Source organism: Pleurodeles waltl, chromosome 3_1 (assembly GCF_031143425.1).
Source record: "Pleurodeles waltl isolate 20211129_DDA chromosome 3_1, aPleWal1.hap1.20221129, whole genome shotgun sequence".
Taxonomy (NCBI): Eukaryota; Metazoa; Chordata; class Amphibia; order Caudata; family Salamandridae; genus Pleurodeles; species Pleurodeles waltl.
In genome coordinates this window covers 194,422,664-194,444,760 of record NC_090440.1, presented here as the reverse complement: position 1 = coordinate 194,444,760, position 22,097 = coordinate 194,422,664, and the positions used below count along the sequence as shown (strand labels likewise).

At 45.5% G+C, this 22,097-nt stretch overlaps 1 protein-coding gene across 7 annotated transcripts in view; it reads left to right on the top strand.

Moving 5' to 3' along the window:
* Positions 1–22,097, top strand: part of SIN3A (SIN3 transcription regulator family member A) — a 558,946-nt gene that overhangs the window by 211,349 nt on the left and 325,500 nt on the right. For all 7 annotated transcript variants that reach the window (XM_069222171.1, XM_069222166.1, XM_069222167.1 and 4 more), the window contains one exon: positions 12,488–12,606. In XM_069222171.1, the coding sequence (XP_069078272.1) occupies positions 12,488–12,606 (119 nt within the window). The remainder of the gene's footprint in view (positions 1–12,487; positions 12,607–22,097) is intronic.

Sequence of the window (22,097 nt, the reverse complement as noted above, 5' to 3'; positions counted from 1 at the left end):
CCGAAGTGGACCACACTCAAACGTATTTTTATACAGGAAGGAACAGGGAAAATAAGCACCCATCCCCCTATTAGGAGAAAAAGGAGACTGGAGTTTCAATCAGCCCAAGCACCACAAACAAAGATGGTGAAAAAGGTAACTCCGCCACCCTCTCAAAAGGTAACTCCCCCACCCTCTCCTCCCACTGTACCCAATGTTTCACCGGCACAAACTCCATCACATTCCCCGGCTCACACCACCATGAGCCAAGGTGATCAGGACCAAGACGCTTGGGACTTATACAACGCCCCAGTGTCGGACAACAGTCCAGAGGCGTATCCTACAAAGCCCTCACCACCGGAAGATAGCACGGCATACTCACAAGTGGTGGCTAGAGCTGCAGAGTTCCACAACGTGTCCCTACACTCGGAACCAGTTGAGGATGACTTCTTATTCAACACCCTCTCTTCCACCCATAGCTCCTACCAAAGCCTGCCTATGCTCCCAGGGATGCTTCGGCACGCAAAGGAAATCTTCAAGGAGCCGGTCAAGAGTAGAGCCATAACACTGAGCGTGGACAAAAAATATAAAGCACCTCCCACAGACCCTGTTTTCATCACCTCACAGCTGCCACCAGATTCCGTCGTGGTAGGAGCAGCTCGCAAGAGAGCCAACTCCCACACATCTGGGGATGCACCGCCCCCAGATAAAGAGAGCCGCAAGTTCGATGCAGCCGGAAAAAGAGTCGCAGTACAAGCTGCAAACCAGTGGCGCATCGCTAACTCTCAAGCACTACTTGCGCGCTATGACAGAGCCCATTGGGACGAGATGCAACACCTCATTGAGCATCTACCCAAAGAGCTACAAAAAAGGGCGAAACAGGTGGTTGAGGAAGGACAAAATATATCTAATACTCTATGGATGCAGCGGACACAGCTGCAAGGACAATTAACACATCTGTGACTATACGAAGGCAGGCATGGCTACGAACGTCTGGTTTTAAACCAGAGATACAGCAGGCAGTGCTCAATATGCCATTCAATGAGAAACAACTTTTCGGACCTGAAGTGGACACGGCGATTGAGAAACTCAAAAAGGACACTGACACTGCTAAAGCCATGGGCGCACTCTACTCCCCGCAGAGCAGAGGCACTTACAACACCTTCCGCAAAACAACCTTTAGAGGGGGGTTTCGAGGTCAAGCCACACAAGCCAGCACCTCACAGGCAACACCGTCCAGCTACCAGGGACAGTACCAAAGGGGAGGCTTTCGGGGCCAATACAGAGGACAATTCCCTAGGAATAGGGGAAGATTTCAAAGCCCCAAAACCCCTACAACCAAGCAGTGACTCACATGTCACTCATCCCCTCCACACAACACCAGTGGGGGGAAGAATAAGTCAATAGTTCGATGGCATATGTTGCTGCAGATACACATGTTTCGCACAGTCCGCTGCCTGGTGTTGGGCTCGGAGTATTACAAGTTGTTTTTCTTCGAAGAAGTCTTTTTTTGGTCACGGGACCGAAGGACTCCTCCCTCTTCGGCTCCATTGCGCATGGGCGTCGACTCCATCTTAGATTGTTTTTTTCCGCTGTCGGGTTCGGACGTATTCCTTTTCGCTCCGTGTTTCGGTTCGGAAAGTTAGTCAGAATCTCGGAAGAAAGCGTCGGTATTGTTCCGTTCGGTATCGGGATAGTTAGGTACATCGACACCGATCATCGGAAGACTTTGGGGTAGCTTCGATTCCCCCATCGGGGCCTGGTCGGTGCGACATCGAAGCCGATGGAACGGACCCCGTTTCGTTTCTGCCCAAAATGTCACAGTAAGTATCCTTATACAGATCAGCACTTGGTCTGTAACTTGTGCTTGTCCCCCGAGCACAAGGAGGATACCTGTGAGGCCTGTCGAGCCTTCCGGTCCAGAAAAACACTCCGGGACCGAAGAGCCAGGCGTCTACAAATGGCGTCCACGCCAACAAAACAACGTTTCGACGACGAAGAGGAGACATTCTCGGTTCCGGAATCAGAATCCGGAGACTCCGACGTCGAACAACAGCAACAAACAGTGAGTAAGACGTCGAAAATTAAAACCATCGAGAAGACAAAAGCCCAGGGGACGCCACTGCCAACAGGCCATGGCTCGACCCATAAAACCGGCGACCCGTCGAAGGCGCCGAAAAAGGGCACGCCCATAGCGAAGACACCCGACTCCGGTCGAGGGACCGCCATGGAGCAACCTCGGAGCCGAGAGGCAAAAACAAGATGCCGGCACCGAAAAACATCGGCACCGAGACACACTGCCGAAAGCCACAAAAATTCTGTCGGTGCCGAAGCCGAAAAAAGATTCTCTCTCGGCGCCGAAAAGTTCCACACCTTCATCCTACACAGAGGAACAAGGAATAAGTGGCCAGATGCACAGATTTGGACAAGAGCTCCAAAGTGTAGAATCAGACTACACACAAAAGAGACTGTACATCCAGCAAGACACAGGGAAGATATCAACCCTTCCCCCAATAATGAGGAAAAGAAGGATCGGACTTCTCAAGGATGACGCACAACCACAAGCCAAAGTGGTTAAAAAAGTCACGCCTCCGCCCTCTCCACCACAACAGGCATCGCCGGCACAAACACCGCCACAAATGCACTCACCAGCGCAAACTACCATAAGTCAAGATAATCAGGATCAAGACGCTTGGGACCTATATGACACCCCAGTGCCGGACAATGATCCCGATTCATACCCCACAAAGCCGTCACCGCCAGAGGACAGTATCTCATACTCGCAACTGGTGGCTAGGGCTGCAGAATTCCACAATGTCCAACTGCATTCCGATCCTATAGAGGATGATTTTTTATTTAACACCCTCTCGGCTACACATAGCCTATATCAATGTCTCCCAATGCTACCAGGGATGTTACGGCACGCAAAACAAATTTTTGAAGAGCCCGTAAAATCAAGAGCCATCACCCCAAGGGTGGATAAGAAATACAAACCACCACCCACAGACCCAGTGTTTATTACTTCGCAGTTACCACCTGACTCCGTAGTAGTAGGGGCAGCTCGCAAGAGAGCAAATTCCCATACATCTGGCGACGCCCCACCTCCGGACAAAGAAAGCAGAAAATTTGATGCGGCAGGAAAAAGAGTAGCATCACAGGCAGCCAACCAGTGTCGCATCGCAAATTCTCAAGCGCTGCTGGCCAGATATGACCGCGCACACTGGGATGAGATGCAACTTCTCGTAGACCATCTTCCCCAGGAATACCAAAAAAGGGCGCAGCAAATAGTTGAAGAGGGACAAACGATCTCAAACAATCAAATCCGCTCTTCACTGGACGCAGCCGATACTGCAGTGAGAACAGTCAACACTGCTGTCACCATAAGGAGACACGCTTGGCTCCGCACTTCAGGCTTCAAACCTGAAATCCAGCAGGCTGTCCTTAATATGCCCTTCAACGAGAAACCACTTTTTGGCCCTGAAGTGGACACAGCCATTGAAAAACTTAAAAAGGACACAGACACGGCCAAAGCCATTGGCGCACTCTACTCCCCGCAGAGCAGAGGCTCTTTTAGAAAAACTCCATTTAGAGGGGGGTTTCGTGGCCAACCCACAGACACCACCAGCCAACAAACAAGAACCACACCATATCAGGGTTCATTCCAAAGGGGAGGTTTCAGGGGATATAGAGGGGGTCAATTCCCAAGGAGTAGGGGAAGATTCCAGACTCCAAAAACACCTCCACCTAAACAGTGACTTTCAAGTCACAACCCCTTCACTCAACACCAGTGGGGGGAAGACTAAGCCAATTCTACCAATCTTGGCAGCAGATTACAACAGACAATTGGGTATTAGCAATAATCCAACATGGCTATTGCATAGAATTCCACAAATTCCCACCAAACATCCCTCCAAAAACACGCAAAATGTCACCACAACATTTAGAACTTTTAGGACTAGAAGTTCAAGCACTACTGCAAAAGGATGCAATAGAGTTAGTACCAGTACAACAAAAAAACACAGGAGTTTACTCCCTGTACTTTCTAATTCCAAAAAAAGACAAAACATTAAGACCAATATTAGATCTCAGGACACTAAATACCTACATCATATCGGACCACTTTCACATAGTCACACTACAAGACATCATTCCACTGCTCAAACAGCAAGATTACATGACCACATTAGACCTAAAAGATGCGTACTTTCATATACCGATACACCCTTCTCACAGAAAGTACCTAAGGTTCGTATTCAAAGGAATACATTACCAATTCAAAGTGTTGCCATTCGGAATAACAACTGCACCAAGAGTGTTCACAAAATGTCTAGCAGTAGTAGCAGCACATATCAGGAGACAACAGATACATGTGTTTCCTTACCTGGACGATTGGCTAATCAAGACCAACACAGTAAAAAAGTGCGCAAACAACACCACATATGTCATACAAACCCTTCACAAACTGGGTTTCTCCATCAACTATACAAAATCACACCTCGAACCGTGTCAGACACAACAATATCTAGGAGCAACCATCAACACATCAAATGGAATTGCCACTCCAAGTCCACAAAGAGTGCAAGCATTCCACAAGGTAATAAGTGCTATGTTTCCAAACCAAAAGATACAAGCAAAATTTGTGCTAAAACTTATAGGCATGATGTCATCATGCATAGCCATTGTCCCAAACGCAAGACTACACATGCGACCCTTACAACAGTGCCTAGCATCACAATGGTCACAGGCACAGGGTCAACTTCAAGATCTGGTGTTGGTAGACCGCCAAACATACCTCTCGCTTCTATGGTGGAACAGCAACAATTTAAACAAAGGGCGGACATTTCAGGACCCAGTGCCTCAATACGTTATAACAACAGATGCTTCCATGACAGGGTGGGGAGCACACCTCAATCACCACAGCATTCAAGGACAATGGGATGTACACCAAACAAAATTTCATATCAATTACCTAGAACTGTTAGCAGTATTTCTAGCGTTAAAAGCCTTTCAACCCATAATAACACACAAATACATTCTTGTCAAAACAGACAACATGACAACAATGTATTATTTAAACAAACAAGGAGGAACACACTCAACACAATTGTGCCTCCTAACACAAAAAATATGGCAGTGGGCGATTCACAACAACATTCGCCTAATAGCACAATTTATTCCAGGGATCCAAAACCAACTAGCAGACAACCTTTCGCGAGACCACCAACAAGTCCACGAATGGGAAATTCACCCCCAAGTTCTGAACAAGTACTTTCAAATTTGGGGAACACCCCAGATAGATTTGTTCGCAACAAAAGAAAACGCAAAATGCCAAAACTTTGCATCCAGGTACCCACACCGCGAATCACAAGGCAATGCTCTATGGATGAGTTGGTCAGGGATATTTGCATACGCTTTTCCCCCTCTCCCTCTCCTTCCATATCTAGTAAACAAGTTGAGTCAAAACCAACTCAAACTCATACTGATAGCACCCACATGGGCAAGACAACCTTGGTATACAACTCTACTAGACCTTTCACTAGTACCGCATGTCAAACTACCCAACAGACCAGATCTGTTAACACAACACAAACAACAGATCAGGCATCCAAACCCAGCATCATTGAATCTGGCAATTTGGCTCCTGAAATCCTAGAATTCGGACACTTAGACCTCACACAAGAATGCATGGAGGTCATAAAACAAGCTAGAAAAGCTTCCACTAGACACTGCTATGCATCTAAGTGGAAAAGATTTGTTTGCTACTGCCATACCAATCAAATCCAACCATTGCATGCCTCTACAAAGGACATAGTGGGATACTTACTACATTTGCAAAAAGCAAATCTCGCTTTTTCATCTATAAAAATACACCTCGCAGCAATATCTGCTTACCTACAAACTACTCATTCATCGTCTCTATTTAGAATACCAGTTATTAAAGCATTCATGGAAGGGCTAAAAAGAATTATACCACCAAGAACACCACCAGTTCCTTCATGGAACCTTAACATCGTCTTAACAAGACTCATGGGTCCACCTTTCGAACCCATGCATTCCTGTGAAATGCAATATCTAACCTGGAAAGTCGCATTTCTCATTGCAATCACATCCCTCAGAAGAGTAAGTGAAATACAGGCATTTACCATACAAGAACCATTTATTCAAATACACAAAAATAAAATAGTTCTAAGAACAAATCCAAAATTTCTACCAAAAGTAATCTCACCATTCCATTTAAATCAAACAGTAGAATTGCCAGTGTTCTTCCCACAACCAGATTCCGTGGCTGAAAGGGCACTACATACATTAGACATCAAAAGAGCACTAATGTACTACATTGAGAGAACAAAGCTAATCAGGAAAACAAAACAACTGTTCATAGCTTTTCAAAAACCACACATAGGAAATCCAATCTCTAAACAAGGCATTGCTAGATGGATAGTCAGATGTATTCAAACATGCTATCTTAAAGCCAAAAGAGAATTGCCTATTACACCAAAGGCACACTCAACCAGAAAGAAAGGTGCTACAATGGCCTTTCTAGGAAACATTCCTTTGAGCGAAATATGTAAGGCTGCAACCTGGTCTACGCCTCATACATTTACTAAACACTACTGTGTAGACGTACTAAATGCACAACAAGCTACAGTGGGCCAAGCTGTACTAAGAACATTATTCCAAACTACTTCAACTCCTACAGGCTAAACCACCGCTTTTAGGGGAGGTAACTGCTTTATAGTCTATGCGAAACATGTGTATCTGCAGCAACATATGCCATCGAACTGAAAATGTCACTTACCCAGTGTACATCTGTTCGTGGCATTAGTCGCTGCAGATTCACATGTGCCCTCCCGCCTCCCCGGGAAGCCTGTAGCCGTTTAGAAGTAGATCTTAAATCTTAAACATTTGTACATTTGTAAATAATTATTATAAACTTTTTATGTACATACGTATTCACTCCATTGCATGGGCACTATTTATAGCAAACAACTCCATCCTCACCCTCTGCGGGGAAAACAATCTAAGATGGAGTCGACGCCCATGCGCAATGGAGCCGAAGAGGGAGGAGTCCTTCGGTCCCGTGACCAAAAAAGACTTCTTCGAAGAAAAACAACTTGTAATACTCCGAGCCCAACACCAGGCAGCGGACTGTGCGAAACACGTGAATCTGCAGCGACTAATGCCACGAACAGATGTACACTGGGTAAGTGACATTTTCATTACCATGCATGGGAGGAAATAACTACAGACACTTGGGTCTTAGCCATTATCCAACATGGTTATTGCATAGAATTTCTACAAATCCCTCCAAACATACCACCAAAAACACAGAATTTATCCAAAAAACATTCAGACCTTCTGGAGATAGAAGTTCAAGCATTATTGCAAAAACACGCAATAGAACTAGTCCCAAACACACAAATAAACACAGGAGTTTATTCACTGTACTTCCTAATACCAAAGAGGGACGAAACACTGAGACCAATCCTAGACCTCAGAACACTAAACACCTACGTCAAATCAGAACACTTTCACATGGTTACGCTACAAGAAGTGTTACCATTGCTAAAGCAACAGGACTACATGACAACCTTAGATCTCAAAGATGCGTATTTCCACATACCAATACATCCGTCGCACAGGAAATACCTAAGGTTCGTATTCAAAGGGATACATTACCAATTCAAGGTATTACCCTTCGGTTTAACAACTGCACCAAGAGTCTTCACAAGATGCCTAGCAGTAGTGGCTGCACACATCAGAAGGCAGCAAATACACGTATTCCCGTATCTAGACGACTGGCTCATCAAGACCGACTCACTGACAAAGTGCTCGCACCACACAGCTCAGGTCATGCAGACCCTCTACACACTCGGTTTCACCATCAACTATGCAAAATCACACATTCTGCCGTCCAAGGTACAACAATACCTAGGAGCCACAATAGATACAACAAAGGGAATAGCCACTCCAAGTCCACAAAGGGTTCAACATTTCCAAAAGATTATACAACGCATGTATCCAACACAAAAAATACAGGCGAAGGTGATATTACAACTACTAGGCATGATGTCCTCATGCATAGCCATTGTCCCACATGCAAGGTTGCATATGCGGCCCTTACAACAGTGCCTAGCATCACAATGGTCTCAAGCACAGGGTCAGATTCTAGATCTGGTGTTGATAGACCGCCTAACATACCTCTCGCTTCTATGGTGGAACCACATAAATTTAAACAAAGTGCGGCCTTTCCAAGACCCAGTGCCACAATACGTGATAACAACAGATGCTTCCATGACAGGGTGGGGAGCACACCTCGATCACCACAGCATACAAGGCCAATGGGACGTACATCAAAGAAAGCTGCATATAAACCACCTCGAACTACTAGCAGTTTTCCAAGCATTAAAAGCATTTCAACCACTCATAACTCACAAATACATTCTTGTCAAAACAGACAACATGACAACAATGTATTATCTAAACAAACAGGGGGGGACACACTCGACACAGCTGTGCCTGCTGGCACAAAAAATATGGCAATGGGCAATTCACAACCACATTCGCCTAATAGCACAGTTTATTCCAGGGATCCAGAATCAACTTGCAGACAATCTCTCTCGAGATCACCAACAGGTCCACGAGTGGGAAATTCACCCCCAAATTCTAAACACTTACTTCAAACTTTGGGGAACACCTCAAATAGACTTATTTGCAACGAAGGAGAACGCAAAATGCCAACACTTCGCATCCAGATACCCACAAAGGCAGTCTCAAGGCAATGCCCTATGGATGAACTGGTCAGGGATATTTGCCTACGCTTTTCCCCCTCTCCCTCTCCTTTCATATCTAGTAAACAAATTGAGTCAAAACAGACTCAAACTCATACTGATAGCACCGACGTGGGCAAGGCAACCATGGTACACAACACTGCTAGACCTATCAGTAGTACCCCACGTCAAGTTGCCCAACTGGCCACATCTGTTAACGCAACACAACCAACAGATCAGGCATCCCAACCCAGCATCGCTGAATCTAGCAATCTGGCTCCTGAAATCCTAGAATTCGGACACTTAAACCTCACACAAGAATGTATGGAAGTCATAAAGCAAGCCAGAAGACCATCCACTAGACACTGCTATGCAGGCAAATGGAAAAGATTTGTTTGCTATTGCCATCATAATCAAATTCGACCATTACACGCATCTCCAAAAGATGTAGTGGGTTACTTACTACACTTAAAAAAATCAAACCTGGCCTTCTCTTCCATTAAGATACACCTAGCAGCAATATCTGCATATCTGCAGATTACCCATTCAACTTCACTATTTAAGATACCTGTCATTAAAGCATTTATGGAAGGCCTCAAAAGAATTATACCACCAAGGACACCACCCGTTCCTTCATGGAACCTCAACATCGTCTTAACAAGACTCATGGGTCCACCTTTTGAACCCATGCATTCTTGCGAAATACAATTCCTAACCTGGAAGGTTGCATTTCTCATCGCCATCACATCTCTAAGAAGAGTTAGTGAAATTCAGGCGTTTACGATACAAGAACCTTTTATCCAACTACACAAAAATAAAGTAGTCCTAAGGACCAATCCTAAATTTTTGCCAAAGGTAATTTCACCGTTCCACCTAAATCAAACGGTAGAGCTACCAGTGTTCTTCCCACGGCCAGATTCCATAGCTGAAAGGGCACTACATACATTAGACGTCAAAAGAGCACTGATGTACTACATCGACAGAACTAAAGACATCAGAAAAACTAAACAACTGTTTATTGCATTTCAAAAACCTCACGCAGGAAACCCAATATCGAAACAGGGTATAGCCAGGTGGATAGTTAAGTGCATCCAAATCTGCTACCTTAAAGCAAAGAGGCAACTGCCCATTACACCAAGGGCACACTCAACCAGAAAGAAAGGCGCTACCATGGCATTCCTAGGGAATATTCCAATGCACAAAATATGTAAGGCAGCCACATGGTCTACGCCTCACACATTTACCAAGCACTACTGTGTAGACGTGCTATCAGAACAACAAGCTACAGTAGGTCAAGCCGTACTAAGAACCTTATTTCAGACTACTTCCACTCCTACAGGCTGAGCCACCGCTTTTGGGGAGATAACTGCTTACTAGTCTATGCACAACATGTGTATCTACAGCGACAGATGCCATCGAACTGAAAATGTCACTTACCCAGTGTACATCTGTTCGTGGCATCAGTCGCTGAAGATTCACATGTGCCCACCCACCTCCCCGGGAGCCTGTAGCCGTTTGGAAGTTAGCTTCAACTTTGTACATTTGTAAATATATTAAATCTTAGTTAGGTACATACTTATTCACTCAATTGCATGGGCACTATTACTAACAAACAACTCCTACCTCACCCTCTGCGGGGAAAACAATCGAAGATGGAGTCGACGCCCATGCGCAATGGAGACAAAGAGGAGGAGTCCCTCGGTCCCGTGACTCGAAAGACTTCTTCGAAGAAAAACAACTTGTAACACTCCGACCCAACACCAGATGGCGGGCTATGCACAACATGTGAATCTTCAGCGACTGATGCCACAAACAGATGTACACTGGGTAAGTGACATTTTCATTCCCAGCAGCAGGCTGGCACAAACCAGTCAGTCCTGCACTGAAGGATTGAGTAAAATACAGGGGGCATCTCTAAGATGCCCTCTGTGTGCATTTGTTAATAAATCCAACACTGGCATCAGTGTGGGCTTATTAGTCTGAGAAGTTTGATACCAAACTTCCCAGTATTCAGGGTAGCCATTATGGGGATGTGGAGTTTGTTTTTGACAAACTCCCAGACCATATACTTAATATGGCCACGCTGTACTTACAATGTCTAAGAATAGACTTCGACACTGTAGGGGCATATTACTCATGCAGCTGAGGGGAATTCCATGTTGACTTTGCCTTTTTATCCCCACCAACACACACAATCTGCAATGGCAGTGTGCATGTGTTAGGTGAGGGGTCCCTAAGGGAAGCACAACACATGCTGCAGCCCTTAGAGAACTTCCCGGGTATCAGGGCCCTTGGTACCACTGGTACCCTTATACAAGGGACATATCTGTGTGCCTGGGGTGTGCCAATTGTGGAAACAATGGTACATTTTAGGTGAAAAAAACACTGGTGCTGGGGCCTGGTTAACAGGGTCCCAGGACACTTCTCAGCATCAGGCAAAAGGTGGGGAGTAACTTCAACGGGGTGACTTCTCAGAGGTCATCGTCTTTATTGAGGAGTGTAGGAGGCTTGCTCAGTTTATGGTGTACACCTATGATGTGGTACCCTATACTGAGTCCAGGCTACCCTTAGTAATAGTGTTTTGGTGCATAGATAACCAATGCTCTCTAAGGGTAGCTGTGGAGAGCATCTCAGGCTTATGTTGGAAGAGTGTAAAGCGCTTATAAACCACAGTGTAGAAAAGTGCCATCTTTTTAGCATAGTTACCCCCACTTTTTGTGTTACTTGGATAACTGAACGTTTGCCTACACGTTTGACTGCCAGTGAACTTCTTTTTCCTTTAGTGTTTCTCTTTCACGCTCATGCTCACGGTGGCCGTGGCGCTTTGAATCGGCTTGCTTATGTCAACTGTTTTACTTTTCATTTTCGATTTAATTGGCAAGAAAAGTCCAGTTATGAATTTACAACACTAGTATCTCTAACTCGAGCAAACGTGAGACCCATTGCATTGTAAATGCTTGTTTCAACATTACTTTCCCTTGTGGTAGGACTTCTTCAGGTGAAGAGAAATGTGAATACAGGCTACAAGCACATTATATCATGCTGCTGAGGAGTAAGGGCTCGGTGTTGAAAACGTGACTTATTGCAAATAGTTGTTTCACTTAAAAGAACATAGATTAGACTTTCCATCCCATCTGGGCCTGGGGGAAAAAATCATTTGTCAGACTATAGTGAAATTTACTTGGTCCTCTGCGCAGATTAGTGCCATTAGCCCCATTTTCAACTTGTTAGGTTTCATCTAACACATTGCTGCCATTCTGTGCAGTTATGAAGAGTTAAATAAAAGCCACTTGCTAAGGTTGTAGCACTACAAAGGTAATTGTTACTCATGTTTCTCTTTGTATACTTTATTCCTTAAAAAGAAAATGTTGTTATCCATATTTTAGGCATACATTTTCCTGGAAAACAAGGTGCAAACTAGTTCTTACAGGTAAGTAACTTTTTATTCTCCCTACACACAAAATGCATTTGTGAGCTTAGTGAAAGTTATTGCTTAAATGATGAAGACTAATCTTCTCTCCTACTTCATGGAGAGTTTGAGGGGTATGGAGACTGAACTTTTCTCCTAATTATGCTCCCTCAAGAAATGAGGTGAAGATTGTTCTTAATGTACTGTGGAGAGTGATTCAAATGAATTAGAGTTTGCAGCCTTGGTATTTCCTGTGTTCGTGTAATTTGGCCCATAGTTCTTAAAAAGAAAACCTTCCCAACAGCTCTTTGAATGTCTCCTCTGATAGGTTCGAAAAGCACTGCATAGTGTTGAAGCATATGAAAACTTCCTGCGTTGCTTAGTGATATTTAACCAAGAAGTTATCTCCCGGGGGGAGCTGGTGCAGCTGGTTTCCCCCTTCCTGGGGTAAGTACTTGTGATATTCCAGCCACACTTTTGCTCTGTAAATCACATTGAAAGGGCATGTGACATATGTGTAAGGCTTGATATTCTTAAATTGAATTTCTTAACATGTATTATGCATAAAACAACCACTGCTGCTCTGGACTGTTACGATAAAATGTAGGCATAGCAACGCGTACATAGTACTTGAATATTACTGATCAGATATACACAATGAAAACCTCAATTAACCAAAATAATACAATCCAAACTTAGACAATGTTCTATTCAACTTCCCTGTAGGGTATTGATATCATATATTAATGAATTAATGTAAATTATTTAATTAACTTTTGTACTTGAGTATTTTGCTCTAATTCTTGTTTGAATATATATCCATTTGAGTTATACCTATATTCTAACAGGAGTAGCAGTGACTGTTTACTGTAATGTGTAATGTACTTTGACCTGGGGTCTGCTCCCCACGTCAGTGGCCCTCTGTGTCTGAGGTTTCCTATAATATATCACAGAATGACTGTTCAGGTTTTGAGCACTGACGATTCATGGGGCTATTTGATTAGAGCGCTGTGCTCTTGAGGACTGGCAAGTTGGTAAATCAGTTTCTTGTCTTTGAGTTTTCTTCTCAAATAAAGTGGAACACATACTAAAAACATTCTGATGACAATAATTTGAAAGACATACATTTAAAACTCAAGCAGGTGATCCAAAATTTTGATATGGTTTGCTTGTGCAACACGTAGGCATTCTGAGTATGCCCGGCCTATTTTTGTTCTTGGGTAGAGGATGCACTGAAGTACTAGCAAACGTGTGGACAACATAAAAAGTGCAATGGTCAATTTAATTTGTCATCTATATAGACTATCACAATTATTCTGCCTTGCATTGTACTTTGAGTAGATGGCTAGCTATGTTGTATAACTTAGACAGAATCTTGCAAGGGCATTCTGCAAGTTTGATTAGTGTACATTAGGAAAATAAAATTAGTTTTTGATTCAGTGCTGGTTAAGCACTGCACATTGTAAATATTTACAGAATTATATTTAAAGATTTGAGGCATCCATAAACCAGGGAAACATGGAGGTTTTCTTTTTTTTAAAGTAGCTTTTTCAGTAGCATTTTGCAGTAGTCTACTATTATGACTTTTGTAATCCGAGAAGGAACTGGTTTATCTAAGCCTGATATTACCCAGGGTGTATATCAAAAAAGATTGATTTAATAAAAGCACAACACTTTCACAGACTTCCCTTACGTGTGAAGTTTTTAGAGCAGGTGTAAGAAAATATCTTATTTTTTTAGCATGGTTACCCCCACTTTTTGCCTGTTTGTCACCGTGTTTGACTATGTTCACTGGGATCCTTCTAACCAGGACCCCAGTGATTAGGCTCCCTCCCTTCTAACGTGGTAACTTATACTATTTTCACCCCACATTTGGCATACTGGTGCCGTCATGCAAGTTCCTATTATATGGTACCAGGGGATCCCCATGGGCTGCAGCATGTATTATGCCACCCATGGGGAGCTCATGGAAAATGTTCTGCAGGTCTACCATTGCAGTCTGATTGAAAGGGTGCTTACATCCTTTTCACTACAGGTCACTGCACCAGGTCTTACTGTAAGTTACCCCTATGGCAGGCCCTTCTAACCCAGAGGGCAGGGTGCAAGTACCTGTGTGTGACGGCACCCCTGCACTAGCAGAGGTGCCCCTACTAACTCAGTACCGTTTTCATGGACTTCGTGAGTGCAGGGGTGCCATCTTATGTATGTACTGGACATAGGGCACTACCTATGTCCAGCTACATAATGGTAACTCCAAACCTAGGCATGTTTGGTATCAAACCTGTTGGAATCATAACCCAATACTGTTGCCAGTATTGGAAGTATGATTCCATGGACTCTGGGGGCTCCTTAGAGGACACCTAGCATTGCTCCTACTAGCCTTCTAGGGTGTCCAAGGGGTTCCCCTTAGAGGTAAGATAGTGGCAAAAAGAGATAATTCTAATGCTCTATTTTGTGTTGGTGTGGTTGAGCAGTAGGCTTATCAGAGGGTAGTGTTAAGCATTTGTTGTACACACACAGGCAATAAATGTGGAACACACACTCAAAGACAATTCCAGGCCAAAAGGTTTTTTATATAGAAAAATATATTTTCTTAGTTTATTTTAAGAACCACAGGTTCAAGATTTACAAACAATACTTTCAATGAAAGGTATTTCACTCAGGTATTTGGAACCTCGAATCATCACAATAGCATGTACATTTGTGGCAAAAATGGCAATAAGCTATTTTAAAATTGGACACAGTGCAAAATTCAACAGTTCCTGGGGGAAAGTAAGTATTGGTTAGTTTTGTAGGTAAGTAAAGCACTTACAGGGTTCAAAGTTGGATCCAAAGTAGCCCACCGTTGGGGGTTCAGGGCAACCCCAAAGTTACCACACCAGCTGCTCAAGGCCGGTCAGGTGCAGAGGTCAAAGTGGTGCCCAAAACACATAGGCTCTAATGGAGATAGGGGTGCCCCGGTTCTAGTCTGCCAGCAGGTAGGTACCTTTCCCAAGAGAGTCTTCATTTTCTAAGTGGAAGAATCTGGAAAGGCCATCTGCATTGGCATGGGCAGTCCCAGGTCTGTGTTCCACTATAAAGTCCATTCCCTGTAGGGAGATGGACCACCTCAACAGTTTTGGATTTTCACCTTTCATTTGCATTAGCCATCTGAGAGGTCTGTGGTCAGTTTGAACTACAAAGTGAGTACCAAAGAGGTATGGTCTCAGCTTCTTCAGGGACCAAACCACAGCAAAGGCATCCCTCTCAATGGCACTCCAACGCTGCTCCCTGGGGAGTAACCTCCTGCTAATGAAAGCAACAGGCTGGTCAAGGCCATCATCATTTGTTTGGGACATAACTGCCCCTATCCCATGTTCAGAGGCATCAAACTGCACAGTGAACTGCTTGGAGTAATCTGGAGCTTTTAGAACTGGTGCTGTGCACATAGCTTGTTTCAGGGTGTCAAAGGCCTGTTGGCATTCTACAGTCCAGTTTACCTTCTTGGCCATTTTCTTGGAGGTAAGTTCTGTGAGGGGTGTCACTATGGATCCATACCCCTTCACAAACCTCCTGTAGTACACAGTTGTAAAGAAATGGCTCCCTGTTGCAGTTACCCCCCACTTTTTGCCTGATACTGATGCTGACTTGACTGAGAAGTGTGCTGGGACCCTGCTAACCAGGCCCCAGCACCAGTGTTCTTTCACCTAAAATGTACCATTGTCTCCACAATTGGCACAACCCTGGCCTCCAGGTAAGTCCCTTGTAACTGGTACCCCTGGTAGCAAGGGCCCTGATGCCAGGAAGGTCTCTAAGGGCTGCAGCATGTCTTATGCCACCCTAGGGACCCCTCACTCAGCACAGACACACTGCTTGCCAGCTTGTGTGTACTGGTGAGGACAAAACGAGTAAGTCGACATGGCACTCCCCTCAGGGTGCCATGCCAACCTCACACTGCCTGTGGCATAGGTAAGTCACCCCTCTAGCAGGCCTTACAGCCCCAAGGGAGGGTGCACTATACCACAGGTGAGGGCATATGTGCATGAGCACTATGCCCCTACACTGGCTAAGCAAAACCTTAGACATTGTAAGTGCAGGGTAGCCATAAGAGAATGTGGTCTGGGAGTCTGTCAAAAACGAACTCCACAGCTCCATAATGGCTACACTGGCCTCGGCTCCAAAAGCAATTTTTGCGGTTTCAACTCGTGGGTTCAATGTCTGCTTGCTTCGGAGCCAGTGCCTCGGCTCGAGTCCGAAGGCTTCAGTGTTGTGGCCTTTTTTGGTGTCTAAGTTGTTGCTTGGTCACCAAGGGTCTTTTTGCGGGTCGAGCCATGGCCTTCCGGCAGTGGCCTTCCCCAGGCCTTATGTTTGGGCTTGGATGGGACAGGGGCAGGCGTACTCACTTGATTTGACCGGTCTGCCCTCCTCGGACTCCTGCTCGGAGTCAGACCCTCGGACGGAGATTGCAGTGTGAGATTGCACTGTGCTCTATCTCTTCTTCCTCGACGTCGAGACGTTCTGTGCTCTTTGACGCCATCTCCAGTCTCCATGCTCTTCTGTCTCAGAGAGTTTTCTTGCAACGGAATGATCTGCAGGCTTCACAATTTTCTCTTGATGGCCTGGGGAGAGACACATTATAGGCGAGATGTTGGTCGGTATATGGCAATTTGGAGTGGCAGCGAGGACAAAAGCGGAATGGGGTCCGGTCCATGAGGCTTTCACGCGGTCGGCCTGGCCAGAGTTGGGCACGAGCGCCCCAAAGGGCGAGCAAAGATGTTTGCTCCGACGGTACCGAAGTGTTGACGAGAGATGTTACGCGATCAAAACAATACCGACGAGAATTAACGAGTTATAGAACTTTTCCGACTCAAACTATCGGAGCAAAAAGAAACACGTCCGAACCCGATGGCGGAAAGAAAACAATCTAACATGGAGTCGATGCCCATGCGCAATAGACCCAAAAACGAGGAGTCACTCAATCCTGTGTCTCGAAAATACTTCTTCAAAGAAAAACAACTTGTAACACTCCGAGCCCAACACTAGATAGCAGAATATGCATAGCATGTGGATCTGCAGCTAAACATGCCATTGAATATATACACGATCCTGGAACATGTATCAGCAAAATCCTTAAAGAAAAAAATATTATGTAGGAAATATACCATATTAGATATGCAATAAATAGGACTAAAGAACGTTACCATGAGTAGGTAAAAACAAGAAATATCAAAGCTTTATAGGAAGAGACAAACCTATACAATATGGGCTGGCGGGAAAAAAGGAATAAAGAAATACAACAGCTCACCGTTACTGGAAAAGATGTCATAACACCGCTTGTTCTACCGCCATATCGCCTTGCTGAGTTTCCTCTTAACAGTAATGCCTCGCAAAAGTATGCGTTGACTTCCACGTGGCTGCCCTGCAGATGTCCTGAATGGGCACTCCTGCAAAAAACGCCATGGATGCAGCCATTTTTCTTGTTGAATGTGCACGTGCTGAATTCTGCAAGGGTTTTCCTGCCGCTGTATAACAATAGTTAATCGCAGAGCCTATCCACCTTGCAATCCCCTGTTTGGATAATGCTAGTCCTTTACGCAGAGCACTGAAGGCCACAAAAAGTTGGTTAGATTGCCTAAGGAAATGCCTTAGGAAAGGACACTGTCATCAGTGTGGGTTTATTATTCTGAGAAGTTTGATACCAAACTCCCCAGTATTCAGTGTCGCCATTATGGAGCTGTGGAGTTCGTTTTTGACAAACTCCCAGACCATATACTCTTATGGCTACCCTGCACTTACAATGTCTAAGGTTTTGCTTAGACACTGTAGGGACATGGTGCTCATGCACCTATGACCTCACCTGTGGTATTGTGCACCCTGCCTTAGGGCTGTAAGGCCTGCTAGAGGGGTGACTTACCTATGGCACAGGCAGTGGGCGGTTGGTATGGCACCCTGAGGGGAGTGCCATGTCGACGTAGTCATTTTCTCCCCATCAGCACACACAAGCTGGCAAGCAGTGTGTCTGTGCTGAGTGAGGGGTCCCTAGGGTGGCATAAGACATGCTGCAGCCCTTAGAGACCTTCCCATGGGCCCTTGGTACCAGGGGTACCAGTTACAAGGGACTTACCTGGGTGCCAGGGTTGTGCCAATTGTGGAAACAATGGTATATTTTAGGTGAAAGAACACTGGTGCTGGGACCTGGTTAGCAGGGTCCCAGCACACTTCTAAGTCAAGTCAGCATCAGTATCCGGCAAAAAGTGGGGGGTAACTGCAACAGGGAGCCATTTCCTTACAACACGGAAGCTACATTAGTCTCTGAGGGTGGGGTGGACTTAGCCACACTGGCTGCCTGGCCACCTAATATGCAAAAATACAGGCAGCAACTCTTAATTAATGGGACTAGTGTAGAAGGCCCGAGGGTTACAGGTGCCAGTGTCACCATGGTGATAGAGAAACTGGTTTCCCCTGGTCAATACCTGGCTGGACAAACTTATCCAGTCACCAACGCTGACAATCAGACTAAAGTACATCCCATGGCTATGGTAACTTTAGAGTGGGGAGGGGTCAATGGCCTGAAACAGGTAGTGGTCTCCTCAAATATCCATGTAGACTGTTTGCTTGGAAATGACCTGGAGTCCTCAGCATGGGCTGAGGTAGAACTCAAAACCCATGCAGCCATGCTGGGTATCCCTGTACTGGTGTGTGTCAAGACAAGGGCACAGTGCAAGGCTCAGGGTGAAAAAATGGTGTTGGACCGTGGAAAAAGGGCCCAACCCTCCAAGAGAAAAGGAAAGAAGACTGGTGAACCAGCTTCAACATAACAAGAGAAAGAGAACCTCTCTTCCCAGGAAGAAGTTCTGCACTCTGAGGGAACTGAGCCTATGGAGTTGGGACCTTATCAGGTTGAACTCTTAGGCCCAGGGGGACCCACAAGGGAACAGTTGTGTAAGGGGCAAGAAACCTGTCCCTCTCTTGAAGGCCTTAGGCAGCAAGCTGCTGAAGAGACCAAAGGAAAGATCACATAGTCTATTGGGAAGATGGACTCCTCTACACTGAGGCAAGAGATCCCAAACCTGGTGCCACTAGGAGAGTGGTAGTGCTTCAGGAGTTTAGGAACTTCATTCTAACCTTAGCTCATGATATTCCACTTGCTGGGCATTTGGGACAAACCAAGACTTGGGAAAGGTTAGTTAACCATTTCTATTGGCCCAACATGTCCCAGAAAGTAAAGGAGTTTTGTGTCTCCTGTGCCACCTGTCAAGCCAATGTTACGACAGGTGGACACCCAAAGGCTCCCCTCATTCCACTTCCAGTTGTGGGGGTCCCCTTTGAAGTAGTGGGTGTGGACATAGTGGGTCCACAGGAACCTTCCACAGCCTCGGGGAACCAGTATATCCTAGTGGTAGTGGATCATGCCACTAGGTACCCTGAAGCAATTCCCCTTAGATCCACTACTGCCCCTGCAGTAGCTAAAGCACTCATTGGTATCTTTACCAGAGTGGGATTTCCTAAGGAGGTGGTGTCTGACAGGGGTACCAACTTCATGTCAGCATACCTGAAGCATATGTGGAATGACTATGGGGTGACTTACAAATTCACCACACCATACCATCCACAAACCAATGGTCTTGTAGAAAAGTTTAACAAGACATTGAAAGGCATGATCATGGGGCTCCCTGAAAAGCTCAAAAGGAGATGGGATGTCCTCTTTCCATGTCTGCTTTTCGCCTACAGAGAGGTGCCTCAGAAGGGAGTAGGGTTTTCCCCCTTTGAACTTCTGTTTGGCCATCCTGTAAGGGGACCACTAGCTCTTGTAAAAGAAGGCTGGCAGAGACCTCTTCATGAGCCTAAACAAGATATAGTGGACTATGTACTAGGCCTACGTTCCAGGATGGAAAAGGCAAGCAAAAACCTTGAGGCCAGCCAACAACTCCAGAAGATGTGGTATGACCAAAAGGCTGCTATCGTTGCATTTCAGCCAGAGCAGAAAGTCTGGGTTCTGGAGCCTGTGGCTCCCAGGGCACTTCAGGACAGATGGAGTGGCCCTTACCCAGTGCTAGAAAGAAAGAGTCAGGTCACCTACCTGGTAGACCTAGGCACTAGCAGGACCCCCAAAAGGGTGATCCATGTGAACCGACTGAAACGCTTTCATGACAGGGCAGATGTGATCTGTTGATGGTAACAGATGAGGACCAGGAAGCTGAGAGTGAACCTCTCCCTGATCTCCTCTCCACAGACCCTAAAGATGGCTCAGTAGATGGAGTGATCTATTCAGACACCCTCTCTGGCCAACAGCAATCTGACTGTAGGAAGGTCTTACAGCAGTTTGCTGAGCTCTTTTCCCTAACCCCTGGTCAGACACACCTGTGTACCCATGATGTGGACACGGGAGACAGCATGCCTGTCAAAAAGAACATTTTCAGACAGTCTGACCAAGTTAAGGAAAGCATCAAAGTGGAAGTCCACAAGATGCTGGAATTGGGAGTCATTGAGCACTCTGACAGCCCCTGGGCTAGCCCAGTGGTCTTAGTCCCCAAACCTCACACCAAAGATGGAAAGAGAGAGATGAGGTTTTGTGTGGACTACAGAGGACTTAATTCTGTCACGCCCATCCCATTCCAAGGGCTGATGAACTGATTGACAAATTGGGTGCTGCCAAATTCCTAAGTACCTTTGACTTAACAGCAGGGTACTAGCAAATCAAAATGGCACCAGGAGCAAAAGAAAAGACAGCATTCTCCACACCTGATGGGCACTATCAGTTTACTGTTATGCCCTTTGGTTTAAAGAATGCCCCTGCCACCTTCCAAAGGTTGGTGAATCAAGTCCTTGCTGGCTTGTAGTCCTTTAGTGCAGCTTATCTTGACGATATTGCTGTCTTTAGCTCCAGCTGGCAGGATCACCTGGTCCACCTGAAGAAGGTTTTGAAGGCCCTGCAAGCAGCAGGCCTCTCTATCAAGGCATCCAAATGACAGATAGGGCAGGGAACTGTGGTTTACTTGGGACACCTTGTAGGTGGAGGCCAAGTTCAGCCACTCCAGCCCAAGATCCAGACTATTCTGGACTGGGCAGCTCCAAAAACCCAGACTCAAGTCAGGGCATTCCTTGGCTTGACTGGGTACTACAGGAGGTTTGTGAAGGGATATGGATCAATAGTGACACCCCTCACAGAACTTACCTCCAAGAAAATGCCCAAGAAGGTAAACTGGACTGTAGAATGCCAACAGGCCTTTGACACCCTGAAACAAGCTATGTGCAGAGCACCAGTTCTAAAAGCTCCAGATTACTCCAAGCAGTTCATTGTGTAGACTGATGCCTCTGAACATGGGATAGGGGCAGTTTTGTCCCAAACAAATGATGATGGCCTTGACCAGCCTGTTGCTTTGATTAGCAGGAGGTTACTCCCCAGGGAGCAGCGTTGGAGTGCCATTGAGAGGGAGGCCTTTGCTGTGGTTTGGTCCCTGAAGAAGCTGAGACCATACCTCTTTGGTACTCACTTTGTAGTTCAAACTGACCACAGACCTCTCAGATGGCTAATGCAAATGAAAGTTGAAAATCCAAAACTGTTGATGTGGTCCATCTCCCTACAGGGAATGGACTTTATAGTGGAACACAGACCTGGGACTGCCCATCAAATGCAGATGGCCTTTCCAGGTTCTTCCACTTAGAAAATGAAGACTCTCTTGGGAAAGGTGATGTGTAAGGAAATGCCTCCTTGCCATTTGTGTGCTAGTGGGGAGAAAATGACTAAGTCGACATGGCACTCCCCTCAGGGTGCCATGCCAACCTCACACTGCCTATGGCATAGATAGGTCACCCCTCTAGCCCTAAGGCAGGGTGCACTATACCATAGGTGAGGGCATATGTGCATGAGCACTATGCCTCTACAGTGTCTAAGCAAAATCTTAGACATTGTAAGTGCAGGGTGGCCATAAGAGTATATGGTCTGGGAGCCTGTCATA